A 13870-nucleotide genomic window follows, 5' to 3' on the forward strand; every position below is an offset into this window, starting at 1 on the left:
AACTCCCTCCTCCCTGGGGAAACCCCCCTTTAGAATACAAAAGCTCTTTAGAAGAGGAGGGCTGTCTGAGAGGAGAGCAGGACCAGAGCGTCACTCTGCAAACAGGCTCTTGGAGATGAAAGAGTTCAGGGCATCAGTATCTACACCACAGCCACTGTATTTCGCAGGGAGAGAATCCTACAGTGGTGCCCTGTCGGGGAGGGGAGCCCCTGAAGGAGTATGGCCTCCTCCCAGCCCCCAACCACCAAGACCAACCCCCCTCAACCATTCCAAGTCTCCAGCTCCCTCCTTAGTTGTTATGAGCTTTTATTTAAAAAGCACATTTAATACAAGTATAGTTTCGCAGATACAAATTTTCACTTTGTATTCTACAAAAGTCTTTGAATATTATTCTCTTTACAAAATGGAACCTTACAAAAATACTGGCAATTTAATGTTTTTATACAGTTTTCTCTAGTTGCAGTTATTTCTTTCATTGTAAAAACATCTACCACAGAACTACGGTATTTTAGTTGATATTAAAAAAAATTAAACTTGATGCTTTTTTTAAGCAGCTAATGTAAATAACACAGGTCGAGACACAGTTTATAATCATAGTGGATATAGCTAAAATTGTTTCAGAAATAATATTTTACATAGTTAACTTTTAATGTTTTATACATTATTTATATAATATTTATATATAAAAATCATAGCTTGCTATAAGTTGAAATGAAAGGACGGCTTCTGTAGTAAGGCTGTGCATGTGGTTGACCCATGTGGTTACACTTAGCCCTTTGAAAGGTGTGCATCCGAGATCTGAAAGCATTTCTTCCTTCCTCCTTTCCTCAAAGGTTCAGTAGAAGCGGTCCCTGACTGCTGCCTCAAGTGGGACCTTGCTTGGAAGGACACTTATGGAGAGAAGATGAGGAAACTCTACGGAGATTTAACCCACGTGTTCTGCCCAGCAGAACCTACCAAGAACTGCCCTAGAGATCAACCCCAAGACAATAGTGCTTTACACAGCTTAGCAAGAGCGGCTCCCCCAGAGGTCCTGCCCCCGTCAACTCCGTTATCTGGAAGGGCCGCCTCTGGGATGTGAGACCGTCTGCTACTCTGGCTCATTCAGACTGTGAGTAGCCAAAGGGTTGCTTCATTTTTCATTCTGCCCCCTTCGTTCCTCCATCTCTTGCATGGAAGGCTGCTTTCCATCAGCTGATGGCAGACCACAACTGTGCTCATCTCCGGCCCTCAGAGACCATCCCGGTGGGCACCCAGCAAGGGTTTCCAGGGAGAAAGCAGTAGCCGAAGCTAATCATCACTACTCGAGTGTGCCAGTGCCCGGGTGATTGCTGTACACAACATCAGCATCCTGTAATCGACATTTCAGCATCACAGGATGGTGCGTCAAGAGAAGACACAGGAGGGCCTGAACCCTCCAGCTCTTCCAAAATTGTGCTATTTGTGAAATTCACTCATCCACAAAGAGTCACCTAATCACTATAAGTGAGGGACTGTGGGTGCTGGCCTATGGGCTGAGGAAGTGAGTGATGAGGCCTCATGACTGGGAATCTGGATTCAGGATTTGATCGCTGGACTGAGCAAACCTGCTCTTTTCTTATATTTAAAAGCAAAAACAAACAAATAAGGTTCCTGAACCAAAGTCACAGTAGAGAATTGAGTGGTGTGGACAGAGACACAAGAGGGGAGCCCCCAATGGCTAGTTTGTTGCTTCAGTGCTATTTCTGGCATCATGTGCTACAAGGTGAATGTGAGCTTTCCCAACAGCTTTCACAAAGGTGACCAGCAGACTCCACTCAAATCGTCTTAGTGTTTGCTCCAGAACAAGCCTGTGTTCACTAGAACATGAACACTTAAACCAACTGCATATCCGGGATTCCCGCACTTGCTGTTAGCTTGCTGTTGTTTCCATACAGGTGAACGCTACCTATTTTGGAAGGCCACAAGGTAAGACTTTTTTTTTTTTTTTTCCTTTTTAAAAATCAGTCGGGCAAAAAGTTTTTCCCTACATTCTACTGTCTGATGAGATTGGAGAGCAGCAAAACTTGCTGTCAGCAGTCATTTTCCAAGAACAGCTCATGGTGGGTGGCGCCTACACCATGTTGTGGTGATTGCTCCTGTCAATGTCCACAGGCGAAAGCATGTCCTTCCTGATGGCAGAAGGAGGCAGGGAGAGTGTGGTCTTGGTCTTGAAGAGGTCAGACACGAAGAAAACCTAGAAGCATAAAACCAGAGATCCCAATCAGTCACTAACATTTGGGCCTTGGGGACAGGCAAAGGGAAGATCCTAGGAGTGTGGACTTTAGGAAAAGGGGCCCCCCAACTTTGAATAGGGAGGACCACCAAGACTATGGGCTTCCCCAAAGGCTCAGCAGGTAAAGAATCTGCCTGCAATGCAGGAGACATGGGTTGGATCCCTAAGTCAGGACGATTCCCTGGAGGAGGAAATGGCAACCCATTCCAGTATTCTTGCCTGAAAAATCCCATGGACAGAGGAGTCTAGGGGGCTACAGTCCAAAGGGTTGCAGAGAGTTGGACACAACTGAGCGACTAAACACACAACGACATGGAGACCACAGAGTCCAATTCTTATTGCACAGAAAGGGAAACTGAGGCCCAGAGAAGGGTAGTGACAGGCCCAAAGTTGCACAGCCAGGGTAGGAGCAGCCCTCATATCCATGGGCTCTCAGTCCAGTGCTCCCTATCTACATGCCCCACTTCCTTACTTCTCAAGGTAAATGAATAGCAGTGAAAGATAAGTTCTCAAACAAAGGAAGCATTAGTCACCGGCATTAGTCCTCAATACTTTCCCTTTCCTCACAAAGGAATCTAGGGTGTAACCAAAAGAGATCAGCCAATATGAATTCCTATCAGCAGGCACTGGAGCAAGGAAGCAGTCATGATCACTTTTTCCTGAAAGCCCAGTGATGTCAACAAGCTGATGGAGGTCAAGAAGCCAGGGTCTCTTGGCTGAAGGAGTCAGCAACTAACCCGGAGGAAAGGTCAATGAAAACTCTCCTATCACTCATTCCCAACCTCCTTCCTCCTGAGCATATGACCTCACTAAGTCGTCTTAGAATCATTGAGAAACATTTACTGAGTGCTTACTCACAAGTGTATAAGGATGGCTCAGGCAGTTTCTGCCTCAATTAGCTTACGATGAAAGATTCAAGAACTTGCTCAGTTACCCAAGTAAGAGAAATTTATGATTTGTATTAGGTGGGAAAATAAATACACAGATCCCCATTTGAGCAAGTTAGCAACAGGAGTTTGTACTAAGTAACTGTAAGAGGCAGCTGTCAGTCATGTAATTTAATAGGAAACATATGGCTGGGTTTTGAAATGGGGACTAAAACACTTCAAAGTTCCTATGTCTAACAGCTTTCTGGATGGAAGAATCTTTGTCCTGCAGATGGTAATGCACTCACTAATAAGGACAGCCCTGTGACTTCATTCTGAACACATTACAGGCAAAAAAAAAAAAAAAATGAAGTTCTTAGTAAGACTGCACCAATACCAAGGCTGTAACAGCCAGAGCCTGGCCACAGAAGGGACTTGTATTCTTTGTTGAACCAATTTCCACAGTGTTCTCTCTAGTTATACAGTCATCAGCAAAATGCAATCAAAATCACTGGGGATGCTGGTTATCACTGGATGCTTGGTTACCCTGGGAGAACTCCGTGACTAGAAGGCCAAAGGAAACAGTGACTTACTAGCCACCACAAAATCCTTTGTACCTTTTGAGTTTTTGCACCCATTTCATAGATGACCTACTCAAACATTTTATTATTATTCCTTTGTTGAAAAAAAGTAAGAAAGGCCAGGCAATTTCTTAAGTTATAAGAAAGTGAAAAATAAAAATAAAAAAGAAAGTGAGATATTAGTCAAGAAATGGAACATTTGAAAACATTTACAGTCTGAGTGCAATTGAATGGACCCTTTGCAAAGGAAAAAATTAAACCTTTTGTCTCATTTTCTAATGAGGTGTGAACAGTGACAGCTGTGGCACAGGAAGGTTTGTCTCGTAGCCAGGGACAAGTTGAGACTCAGGAGAGAAAAGGTCTGTTCAGTCCTGCCAGGAGGCCCGAGGCTGCCCTGTCTGGGAACTCTTTACCAACAAGTGGGGAAGGGGGTTTTCAGATGCCTCAGTATAAGGAAATCTGAACAAACACAGTTAAATGTAAAATCAATAAAACTTTTCAACTCTTCTCTGACAGGTGCAGAACCTATGTCCTCATCACTACCTGGAAATTACCTTCTCCTTCCTCCTTCTCTCTGTCCCCAAGGAAGAGGTTTCAGTCAGTCCCTCCACTGCTGGCTCTCAACTCCACTTCCTCTAGCCCAGCAGTGAGCCCCCCAAATAAAGGTTCTTACTGATCTCATTTCTTAGAGATCTTTCTCCCAGCCTGCATGCCATCTACTGAGGGCAAAGAGAGCAGAGGACACCCTCAAACAAACATCCCTCCCTTCAAGATCCTGACACCACCTCTGTCTACTGGCTGATTTCCCGATTTAATTTCCTGAGCTCACACCCAATACATATTAAGAGTTTCCGTTTCCTAACTGCGAGATAAGAATGAAATGAAGGTTAAAGGAGAGAACGTACTTGATAAGAATTCTGAACCTGTGTCTGGCACATAGTTCAAGAAAAGGTGTACCTTGTCTGGGAACCAAAGTCATGTCTGGGCCTAGAGTAAGCCATGTGCTCTCGTGTCTGCAAAACTTTGCTCATCAGCCTTTCTTCTGATGGGAGGCTTCTTAAGGATGGAGTCCAATCCCGATCATCCTGTATCACCTACACTTTGCATTGAACCTTGCACATATTAGGAGCTTATAAAATGTTGAGTGTCGAAATTCTACACTTCTCTCTACTGGAAGCAGGCACTCTGGCCTTGGATCTTCTCATCATGTAGAACTCTTACAGACCTCAGGGGGATCAAATCCTCCCACACCAACTGCACACAGCCCCACAGCAAGATGAAAAGTAGACTCTGGTCCAGCAGGATCCTCCCTGCCCCCCCATAAGCTATATTTCACCTTTCGCGTGGCTTGAAGTTACAACAAACACTTTTTGGGGATCATGAAACATGATCCTGTTGAGACTCAAACAGGGCTCTGTCTTCTTCATGCTTGAACAGCAGAACACAAAAAGGACTAGAAAAACTGAAAACTTTTTGTCCTGGAGCAGTTCTATTTTCCATAGAAGATGATTTCCACCCAGAAAGAAAACCCAGAAGCCCAGGCTGTGAAAGATCTGTACAAATTAGGTGACTACCCCAGGTGTGTGGGACAAACCCCCTCCAAGCCCATAGCCCACTGCACAGAACTTCTCTGCCACGGGAAAGTACCAGCAGACAACGGTCTCAGCAAACACAAAATTGTGTGAAGCACCAGTAAGAGTTCTAAGATCTCTCGCCCTGAGCATAAGCTTTCAATTCCTATTCTCTTCTCTGCATTTCATAAATTACCTTCTTGAAAAGCACAATCAGTAAACACTTATTGAACATCTGCTCTGTTCCAAGCCCTGAGATGATAAAGATAATTATACAGGAGACAGAATTCTTTGCCCTCTAAGAGCTCCCAGGTCAATGAGGGAGAGATCCAGGTAAATAGAGCAATACAATAGCATGGTTTAGGATTAGGATAGAGGGAAGCCAGGGTGTTAAAGCAGTACAGAGAACACAGCATCTAACCCAGGATGAAGGGGAGGGAAGAGGGCCTGAGAAAGCTTCCCCCAAAGGTGGTCTATTTGAGCTTAGCTTTGAAGAATAAGTAGGAGGGAGCCAGGTGGTGAATGCCAGGAATGTTGTTCTAGGCAAAGGGAGTAGCACATGAAAAGGGAGTGAGGGAGCCCAGCAAGTCCAGGAGCTGTGGGAAGCTCAGTGTGGGGAGGGCCGAGCGGTGAGGGGGGCTGGAGGGGGAGCCAGATCTTGAGAAGGAATATGACACAGCCTGAGGAGCCATGGTCAAGGCTGAAGCAGGAAAGCAGCATGGTGGGGAGACCTGCATTAAGATCACAATTATCTAAGAATAAGGCATCAGAAAGGGAGCTGGGCGCCTGAAGGCAGGGATACTGGTCAGGACACTGTTGCAGAAGAGGAGACGATGAGTCCTGTGCAACCATCACGCAGTGAAGACAAAGAAGACAAGATGGGTTTTTGAAAGGCTGAGGCCAGTACTGTGGTTGAGAGAGGTGTGCGTATGTATGTGGGTGGATGTGTGTGCAGGGGGACCTATGTTTCTCTTTGTAGTCTTGTTTTCAACTCTAGAAATCTTGCACTTGTTCCCATCAAAACTCTGTTTGGGTAACTATCCTGGGGGGTGGCAGGGAATTATAGTTCTGCTTTCCTCTGCCTTCTAATATTCTGGGTCCCTCTGACATTGGCTTAGAAATATGGTTCTAACCTCCTGAGTCAGAGAGGATCTGTAATCTGAGAGTATGGTGATCTGATTCAGGCAAGCACTCAGGAGAATGTAGTCCTTCTACCCAGAGCAAGGCTACACACAAACATGACAACTCCAGGCTGGAGGAATCCCACTGGAGGTGATGAGATGAGAAATGTACAGGAGTCTCCTTATATAAATGGTTACTCTTATTACTGTGCCAATGGGTCACCATGTCCCACTCCCCATCCTACACATGCAGCACCGGTGACAGGCTTTGCTCTTGGGAGTAGGGCAAATCTGTCTTCAAATCAAAGTTCTGCCACTTTCAGCAAAATACCTAAATGAGGGATATGATACCTCAGGCTTACTTAAGGAATACGTGGTGTCACGAAAGGCGCAAGTGGGGCTTGATAGCAAACAGCCATGATCACCGGCTTGTGTGTTAAGTGCCTGCCCACATCCAGTCACCTCTCTTCCGCAGCCTCTTGGGTAGAAAGAAAAGAAACAAGAGAAGGAAGTAGAAACAAGAAAAATTAGAAGGAAATAGAAATGATCGAGAATATGAATGAGTACGTGAAAGCCTGTATCGATTCAAGTCAGACACGAAGACCATGTGAAATGGGAGTTTTCCATAGGACACATAGGATCTGCTCTCTGAGTCTAATAATTTCTGGGGCTTTTGGAGAGAATGAGTCAGCCAATCAAAAAGAAAGATGCTTCCAGTGTCGTGTTGCCAGCATTCACCAGCCCTGACATGCCACTCCCCAGAGCACATAGCCCAGCCCAGCTGAGGGGCTGCCTGCCTAGAGCTCACCAAGCTCCAGATGATCAGATGGGCTGCTAGGCCTGCTATTTAATGGCTTGTGTGTCTTAGACATCTTGTAATCTCTTTGAGAGCAACTCCCCTATCTGCACACTGGGGCTCCATGAGCCCTTCCTTGAGCTGCTCTTACCTGCTCTCTTCGGTACCCAAACTGAACTTTTAATGACCTTCCATCTTAGTATGAGGCCTAGACTTTAGTGCAGATGCAGTGCTTAAATGTGATGTCATGATTTCCCTTTAGACAACAAGCTACTCAAGGGAATGAGCTGTGCTCAGAGCCCAGCATGCAAAACCCTCAGTAAATCTAGTCCACTCACTCCCCTCGTGAGGCTAGAAACCATGGGCTGTCCCTGTTGCATACCCCCCTATGCCTTGGTCTTGGGATATCCTTAGAGCATCCTGCTCTACCATAATAAACAATCTCACCGATTACAGAATAATTTTCCTTTGCCTTGAGTCTTGGCTCACCCTCACACCTTAAGTCCGCCTGCCAATGCAGGACACGAGAGTTTGAGCCCTGGGTCCGGAAGTTCCCCTGGAGGAGGAAATGGAAACCCATTCCAGTATTCTTGTTTGGAAAATCCCATGGACAGAGGAGTCTAACGGGCTACAGTCCATGGGGTCGCATGAGAGTCTGACACGACTGAGTGACTGAGCACACATGCAAAGAAAAGGCATCTTTGGCAGCCCTGTCTTTTGACTAAATAGGAGTTACTTTATTACAATAATTATTTTCTGACCTTAACAAGGCCAGTGTCAGTGACTTTTTGGCCCTGGGGACTTACCAGTGTCCATACTGAGTGATTTCCTTGTGTATGTGAGTGGGAACTTGATGAGGTAGAAAGAGCGTCACACAAGAAGTCAGGCTACAGGATCTAGTCCCCAAATTGCTACTGCTGTGTGACCCAGGCCAATGCACACTCTTGTCTAGGCTTGCACTTGCGCAAGACAAAGAGGTTTGTGATATCAGATGATGGGTCTGCCCTTCATTTGTGTGCTACGGCTATTTAAAAATCTACCTTCCTACGGTTTCTGTAAGGCTTAAATGGAAGGATTCATGTAAAAACACTTCATACCTATGAAAGGGTCTTCAAATCCTCAGTCATCGTCTTTTATGACCATCATCAATACTGAGGGTCATGAAGGAAATTAGTCCCATGAAAAGAAGGAGGGTTTGGAGCAGCAGAGGAAAGTCATGGGCAGTTCTGAAGGAGACAGGCATCTGAACCCTGTAGAGATCCTCACAGGAGGGCACTTCTCAGTTAATACAGAGGAGGGTAGCTGGTAAGGAGGACCCAGAGAGCTGACGCTCGGTCACTAGGGTGCTAGATCCAGCATCAGCCAGAGTTCAGGAACATGGTACCCAAGAATTATAGAAACTGGAGGAAGCAGGAGACCACTTCCAGAAATCCCATCTTTTGAAGTGGAAAGCGTAAAGGAGGCTACTATAACTGACTTCTCCCAAGCATCCCACATGTTCCATCATTCTGAAATTTTTAGGGTCACAGATCATGCCATATACACATCCATCCCCATGTCTTTGTGTTATTGCTCCTACATGAAATGCCCTTCCTTATCTTTCATATCTCAGAGAAAATACCCATACATTGCTCAATATTCTCCTACTCTAGGAATTCTTTCCAGACTTCCATCACCTTCAAGATAAAGGAGTGCTCCCCTTCTCATGGCCCCACTGTCCCCAGGACAGGAGCCCATCCTAATGGCTCTGCCCGTCTACTGCACTTGGGTGTTTTATGTCCTTCCCACTAGAGTAGCATTTTTCAAACTGCACAGTTCAAGTCATTAATAAGTCATGACATCAATGTATTAGGTGGTCACTACCAGCATTTTAAAGGTTAAATTTAAAACAGTAGACTGTATCACCTATAATAAGTGTCTTATTTTGCAAAATATTTTAGTTATGTGTCAGTGCCTCTATTAGGCTTCCCAGGTGGCTCAGTGATACAGAATCTGCCTGCCAATGCAGGAGACGAGACGTGGGTTCAATCCCTGGGTCAGGAAGATCCCTTGAAGGAGGGAATGGCTATCCACTCCAGTATTCTTGTCCGGAAAATTCCATGGACAGAGGAGCCTGGTGGGCTACAGTCCATGGGGTCGCAAACAGTCGGACACACAGCTGAACATGCATGCACAGTTGCCTCTCATGGGTTATGATGTGCGGTGTATTTCTTATTATGAACTGTGGTTGGGAAACCACTGAACCCTAAGCTCTTTAAGGACCAATTCTTTTCAGTTTGTGAATATTTAAAACGAAGCATCATACTTAACACAGAATACACATTCAATCAATGTGCTGCACATGCCAGCATGACACATCTTTAATTCATTGATTCCTCAATCCAAAGATGAGGTTGTGTGTTAAGACGTATCATCCCCACCTGGTGGGATGGAAAGAGGCATCTGAAAGGAAGTAACTTGGCCGATATATCTAACTAAGTGGTGAGAATACAACTCCCCCCTTCTGAGTCAGCCTTGCATCCATCCCATTCATCTCAGCAGGGGAATAAGAAAGCAGATTTTATCTTACGGAAAAACCTGAATGAACATGTTAGCCAACCCAATACAATGACTCTGCCCTGCTTTCTTCTCTCTCTCACACCTATATTCCTGTCACCCCTGCCCATCTGAGAATGGGGGCCCAGAGTGGCAAGGTCATCCCAGAGCTTCTGGACAAACAGCAAGGCTTTTGCAGGGTCAGAGAGATTCAGGAGGTTATTTCATCCATTCCCTGTGCCTGGGCAGCAGTGGAACAAATCCAGTGGAAACACATGGAAATCTCCCGGTACAGAAGGTGATCATCCCACAAATTCATGGCATAGATTGCACATGGTTAGGGTTTCCTAGTTTAATCTTTTAAGATAAGATCAGGAGAGCTGGGATCTGGTTCCTACTCTGCCACCATGTGTCCTCAGGTGTGTCTCACTCTCTCTGCACCCCAGTTTCCTCTGGGGGGGCTGTCATTGCTGAACTCTTCTTCCATTCACATCCTCATTTGTCTCCTCCCTCAAGGTCACCTCTCTGGGGCAGAGACAAAGAACACCCTTGCCCTTCCCTACATCCTGGAGGAAGACAGCAGCACACAAAAGAGCAACGGCTGGCTGAGCCACACCCCCCAGGAGAGGAAAACCAGGAAAGACTCTGCCTCATGTTTATGAAATTCACGAGCAGCTGCTTCCTCTGCTGCACCACAGCAATGGTGGCCTGGCCCTGCCCTGACCCCTCCCAGGGCCCCGTAATTTGCCATCTGTTGGAGGGTCAGGGAGGAGGTGGCCAGATAGGCAAGTTGTCACCAGACAGGAAATGAACCTACTGTCTGTCGCTTCATCCGGGTCCCTGGGTTACTCCAAGGGTGGGAATGCTGAGCCCAGCTGTAGAGTTCAAATTTTGGGAGGGGTGATTGTGTGTATGTGTGTGTGTTGGGGGAGGCGGGGGACAGTGAGCATGTGCCTGTGTTTGCCTTGACCTGTCTGTGTATCCGTGGTTCTGAGAGCTGGTGACAGAAAGAGGATGGATGACAGTGTACAACTGGGTCTGACCATGTGCCTCTGTGCCATGCACCCGCATCCACATGTGTGAAGGTGTATATCAGTGCGCCTGCCCTTCGGACCCCATGCGTCTGTGTCTCCGTGTTGAGTCCACGATGCCGTGTAGGTTTTTTGTCTGTGATGGGCACCGTTGCCTCCCTCCTCTGGAAAGAGTTCAACTCCCAAGCAGTGGGGGAGGGAACCGAACCCTCTCCTGTTTGGCGTGTGATTTTTGTCTAGACACATCTTTTTGCTGTGACAGGACTTACTCTCAAGACCCAGGTCAAAGTGCTTGGCTGTCATAGCCTATTGCCCAAGGCTCCACAGTGGCTGAGCCCACAGTCTGGAGTGATGTGTTATAACCCTTGGGGACTTAAAGATATGCCGTGGCCCCCAGTAGAGGCCACCTACATGGACAATGCAGAGAGACAGTTCTGTCTGAGAAGGCAGGTCTCTCTGCATGTCTGCTCAGTCATGTCCAACTCTGCGACCCCATGGACTGCAGCCCTTCAAGCTCCTTTGTCCATGAAATTTTCTAGACACGAATACTGGAGTGGGTTGCCATGGTCATTTTCCAGGGGATCTTCCCGACCCAGGGATAGAACTCACATCTCCTGTGTCTCCTGCATTGGCAGGTGGATTCTTTACCACTGAGCCACCTGGGAAGCCCCAAGAAGGCAAATCCAGTACAGTTACTACAAAGCCCAAAGTTGGCTGAGCCTTGGAATCTCTGTGGGAGAAGGTCATGGAGCTAAAGGGCTTCCAAGATCAATTCACAGATGAGGAAACTAGGCTCAGGGAGGAAGTATCTTGCCGAAAGTCACAAGCTAACATTACTCATTCTTTAACCAATGCTTATCAAGCAGCTACTGTGTATCAGCCACAGCACTAGGCACTGAGAATGAACAACCAAGGGTTAAGCCATGGATTCTGCCATCAAGGTACCCATAAGGCTACTTGGGGAGACAGACATTTGAACAATCATGACAGAACCAGGCTGAATGTCATAGTGGAAAACATTCAAGGGGCCATGGCACCATTAGAAGAAAGTTAAGCAACTGTCTTCAGAAAAGGAAGAAGAGAAGATGTGGCAAACTAAACAATGCCACCCCCAACGATGCCCAGGTCCCTAATCCCCAGGACCTGCGAATACATATGTTACATGGCAAAATGGACTTTGCAGATGTGACTAAGTTAAGGATATCAAGATGGGAAGATGATGCTATATTATCCAAGTGGGCCCAATGTAATCACAGGGGCCCTCAAAAGAGGAAGGCAGGAGAGTCAGAAACACAGAAGATGTGCTGATGGGATCAGAGGCCAGAGAGCCTGAAAAAGAGATGAAGATGCTACGCTGCTGGTTATGAAGATGGAGGAAGTGACCACAAGCCAAAGAATGCAAGCAGCCTCTGGAAGCTGGAAATGTCAAGCAATCTTTGGTATTTGAGACTCTCCCCAGATCTTCCAGAAGGAATGCAGCTCTGCAACATGTCAATTTTAGCCCAGTGAGATGCATTCTGGAATTCAGAACTCAAGAACTCTAAGAAAATTAATCTGTGTTGTTCTAAGCTACTAAGTTTGTGACAATTTGTTAGAGCAGGGACATGGGAAAGTAACACAGGTTTCATCAACGATGGAGTGAAACTGAAACTGTGCTCCATTAAAAGGGGACAGCTGTCTAAGACAGGACCTCAGGGTTCCAAAAAATCTGTTTCAAGTGCTATGCCTGGAGGTGAGGGGGTGTGAGAGGAGTGGGAGATGAGGTCTTACAAGAGGCTGGGATCTTCAGAGCTGGCCCTGCTGAACTGCCTGGAGTCGACCCTCTACCTTCTACCCTTTCTCTGTGTTACTTCATCCTTCCTAGTCCGTTTCCTCATCTCTTTAGTGAGGACAGTGAAGGGTGCAGGGTTTTCCGGGCACTGGAGACGATCAGTGTAAAGTGCTTGACACAGTAGCTGCACATGAGCTTTCCATGCTTGTTAGCAAATGTGATGCTTTTGTCACTGGGGGTGCATTGAAGCTTGGCTCAGGAGATTATTGGCAAGGGTGGGAAATGGCTTATACATTCCTTGGCCCCCTGTGAAGTGGCCTTGTACCTTACTGGGCTGCCTCTTCTTGGTCCTCCTAACCAGTCTCAGGTGATGCCCCTGTGTCAAGATCCATTCAAATCAGCCACATTCATGGGTGAGAAGAGAATATGGCTTTGGGATGTGCCTGGGCAGCCTTTTTTCTTGGGACCAAGTTCTGCTATGAGACACAGCAGGGCAGAGACCACAGGCTCCTGCCTAGGCTGCAAGCTACCTGGTACAACTCCAAGAAAGCACCTGATAAGTGGTGCGGCAAAACCTGTAAGGCAGATGCCTTTCATCCACCTTCCTGTCCCCTCTTCTTAGTTCCCCAGACCCATCTCCAGCTCATCCCGGTGTCCTGAGTTTTGTTTCTGTCTTCCTCATACTTCTTATGATGGAAAATGACACACTGCCTTCCTTTCCCCCAGTTGAGCATTCTCAAGCTCCTAAGCTGACCCCACATCTTGCTCTGGCCTCTTTGAGTAGCTTACGTGAAATGGCTCACTCGGTGCTGGAATCCTGAGCCAGTTAGGACCACGGGCTCCTGAGGACTAAGCTGGGAGTCAGGCGCTGGGAGAAAAATAATAAATATTGAGTCCCTACACTCGTGTGTTCAGAGCTGAGTGGGACAGGGAAAATGCTTGCAACCCTTTTCTAAGCCATCTTTACACTGTAAAACAGGCTAACAAACTGAAAGCAGCAACTGAAGCAGCCTAAAGGCTTGGGAAGGCCCCTGACACCCTTAAATTCTGCTCTTGAAGTAGCTGCATACGCTGGCTACTTTGGCTCAGGTGACCACGCCTCTTTGCCAATCCCAGAGGGCACAGCTTTGAGCATCCCCAGGAGCTCTCATCTTGGATGACCTGAGTCATCTCTCTGAGTCTCAGTTACCTCATCTGTAAAATGGCTATAGTCTCCAATGGCTTCATATGCCTTATAAGGAACCGATGAGTAAAGAATCTATAAGAGACCAACACAGAGTAGGTGCTTGACAAACGCTAGGACCAAATTCCTATCCAGTGCTCCAGCCTGCCAGAGCCAAACAG

At 46.6% G+C, this 13870-nt stretch overlaps 1 protein-coding gene across 2 annotated transcripts in view; it reads right to left on the reverse strand.

Annotated features, from left to right (window-relative positions):
• Positions 1 to 289: 289 nt before the first annotated feature.
• PLPP3 (phospholipid phosphatase 3) overlaps positions 290 to 13870 on the reverse strand; it is an 89386-nt gene continuing 75805 nt past the window's right edge. For both annotated transcript variants that reach the window (XM_086390180.1, XM_086390179.1), the window contains one exon: positions 290 to 2215. In XM_086390180.1, coding sequence (XP_086246306.1) covers positions 2093 to 2215 — 123 coding nt within the window. In that variant the 3' untranslated portion in view covers positions 290 to 2092. The remainder of the gene's footprint in view (positions 2216 to 13870) is intronic.

Source organism: Bos grunniens, chromosome 3 (genome assembly GCF_055505025.1).
Source record: "Bos grunniens cultivar Pamir isolate PY7600 chromosome 3, Bosgru_T2T1.0, whole genome shotgun sequence".
In the NCBI taxonomy this organism is placed as follows: domain Eukaryota; kingdom Metazoa; phylum Chordata; class Mammalia; order Artiodactyla; family Bovidae; genus Bos; species Bos grunniens.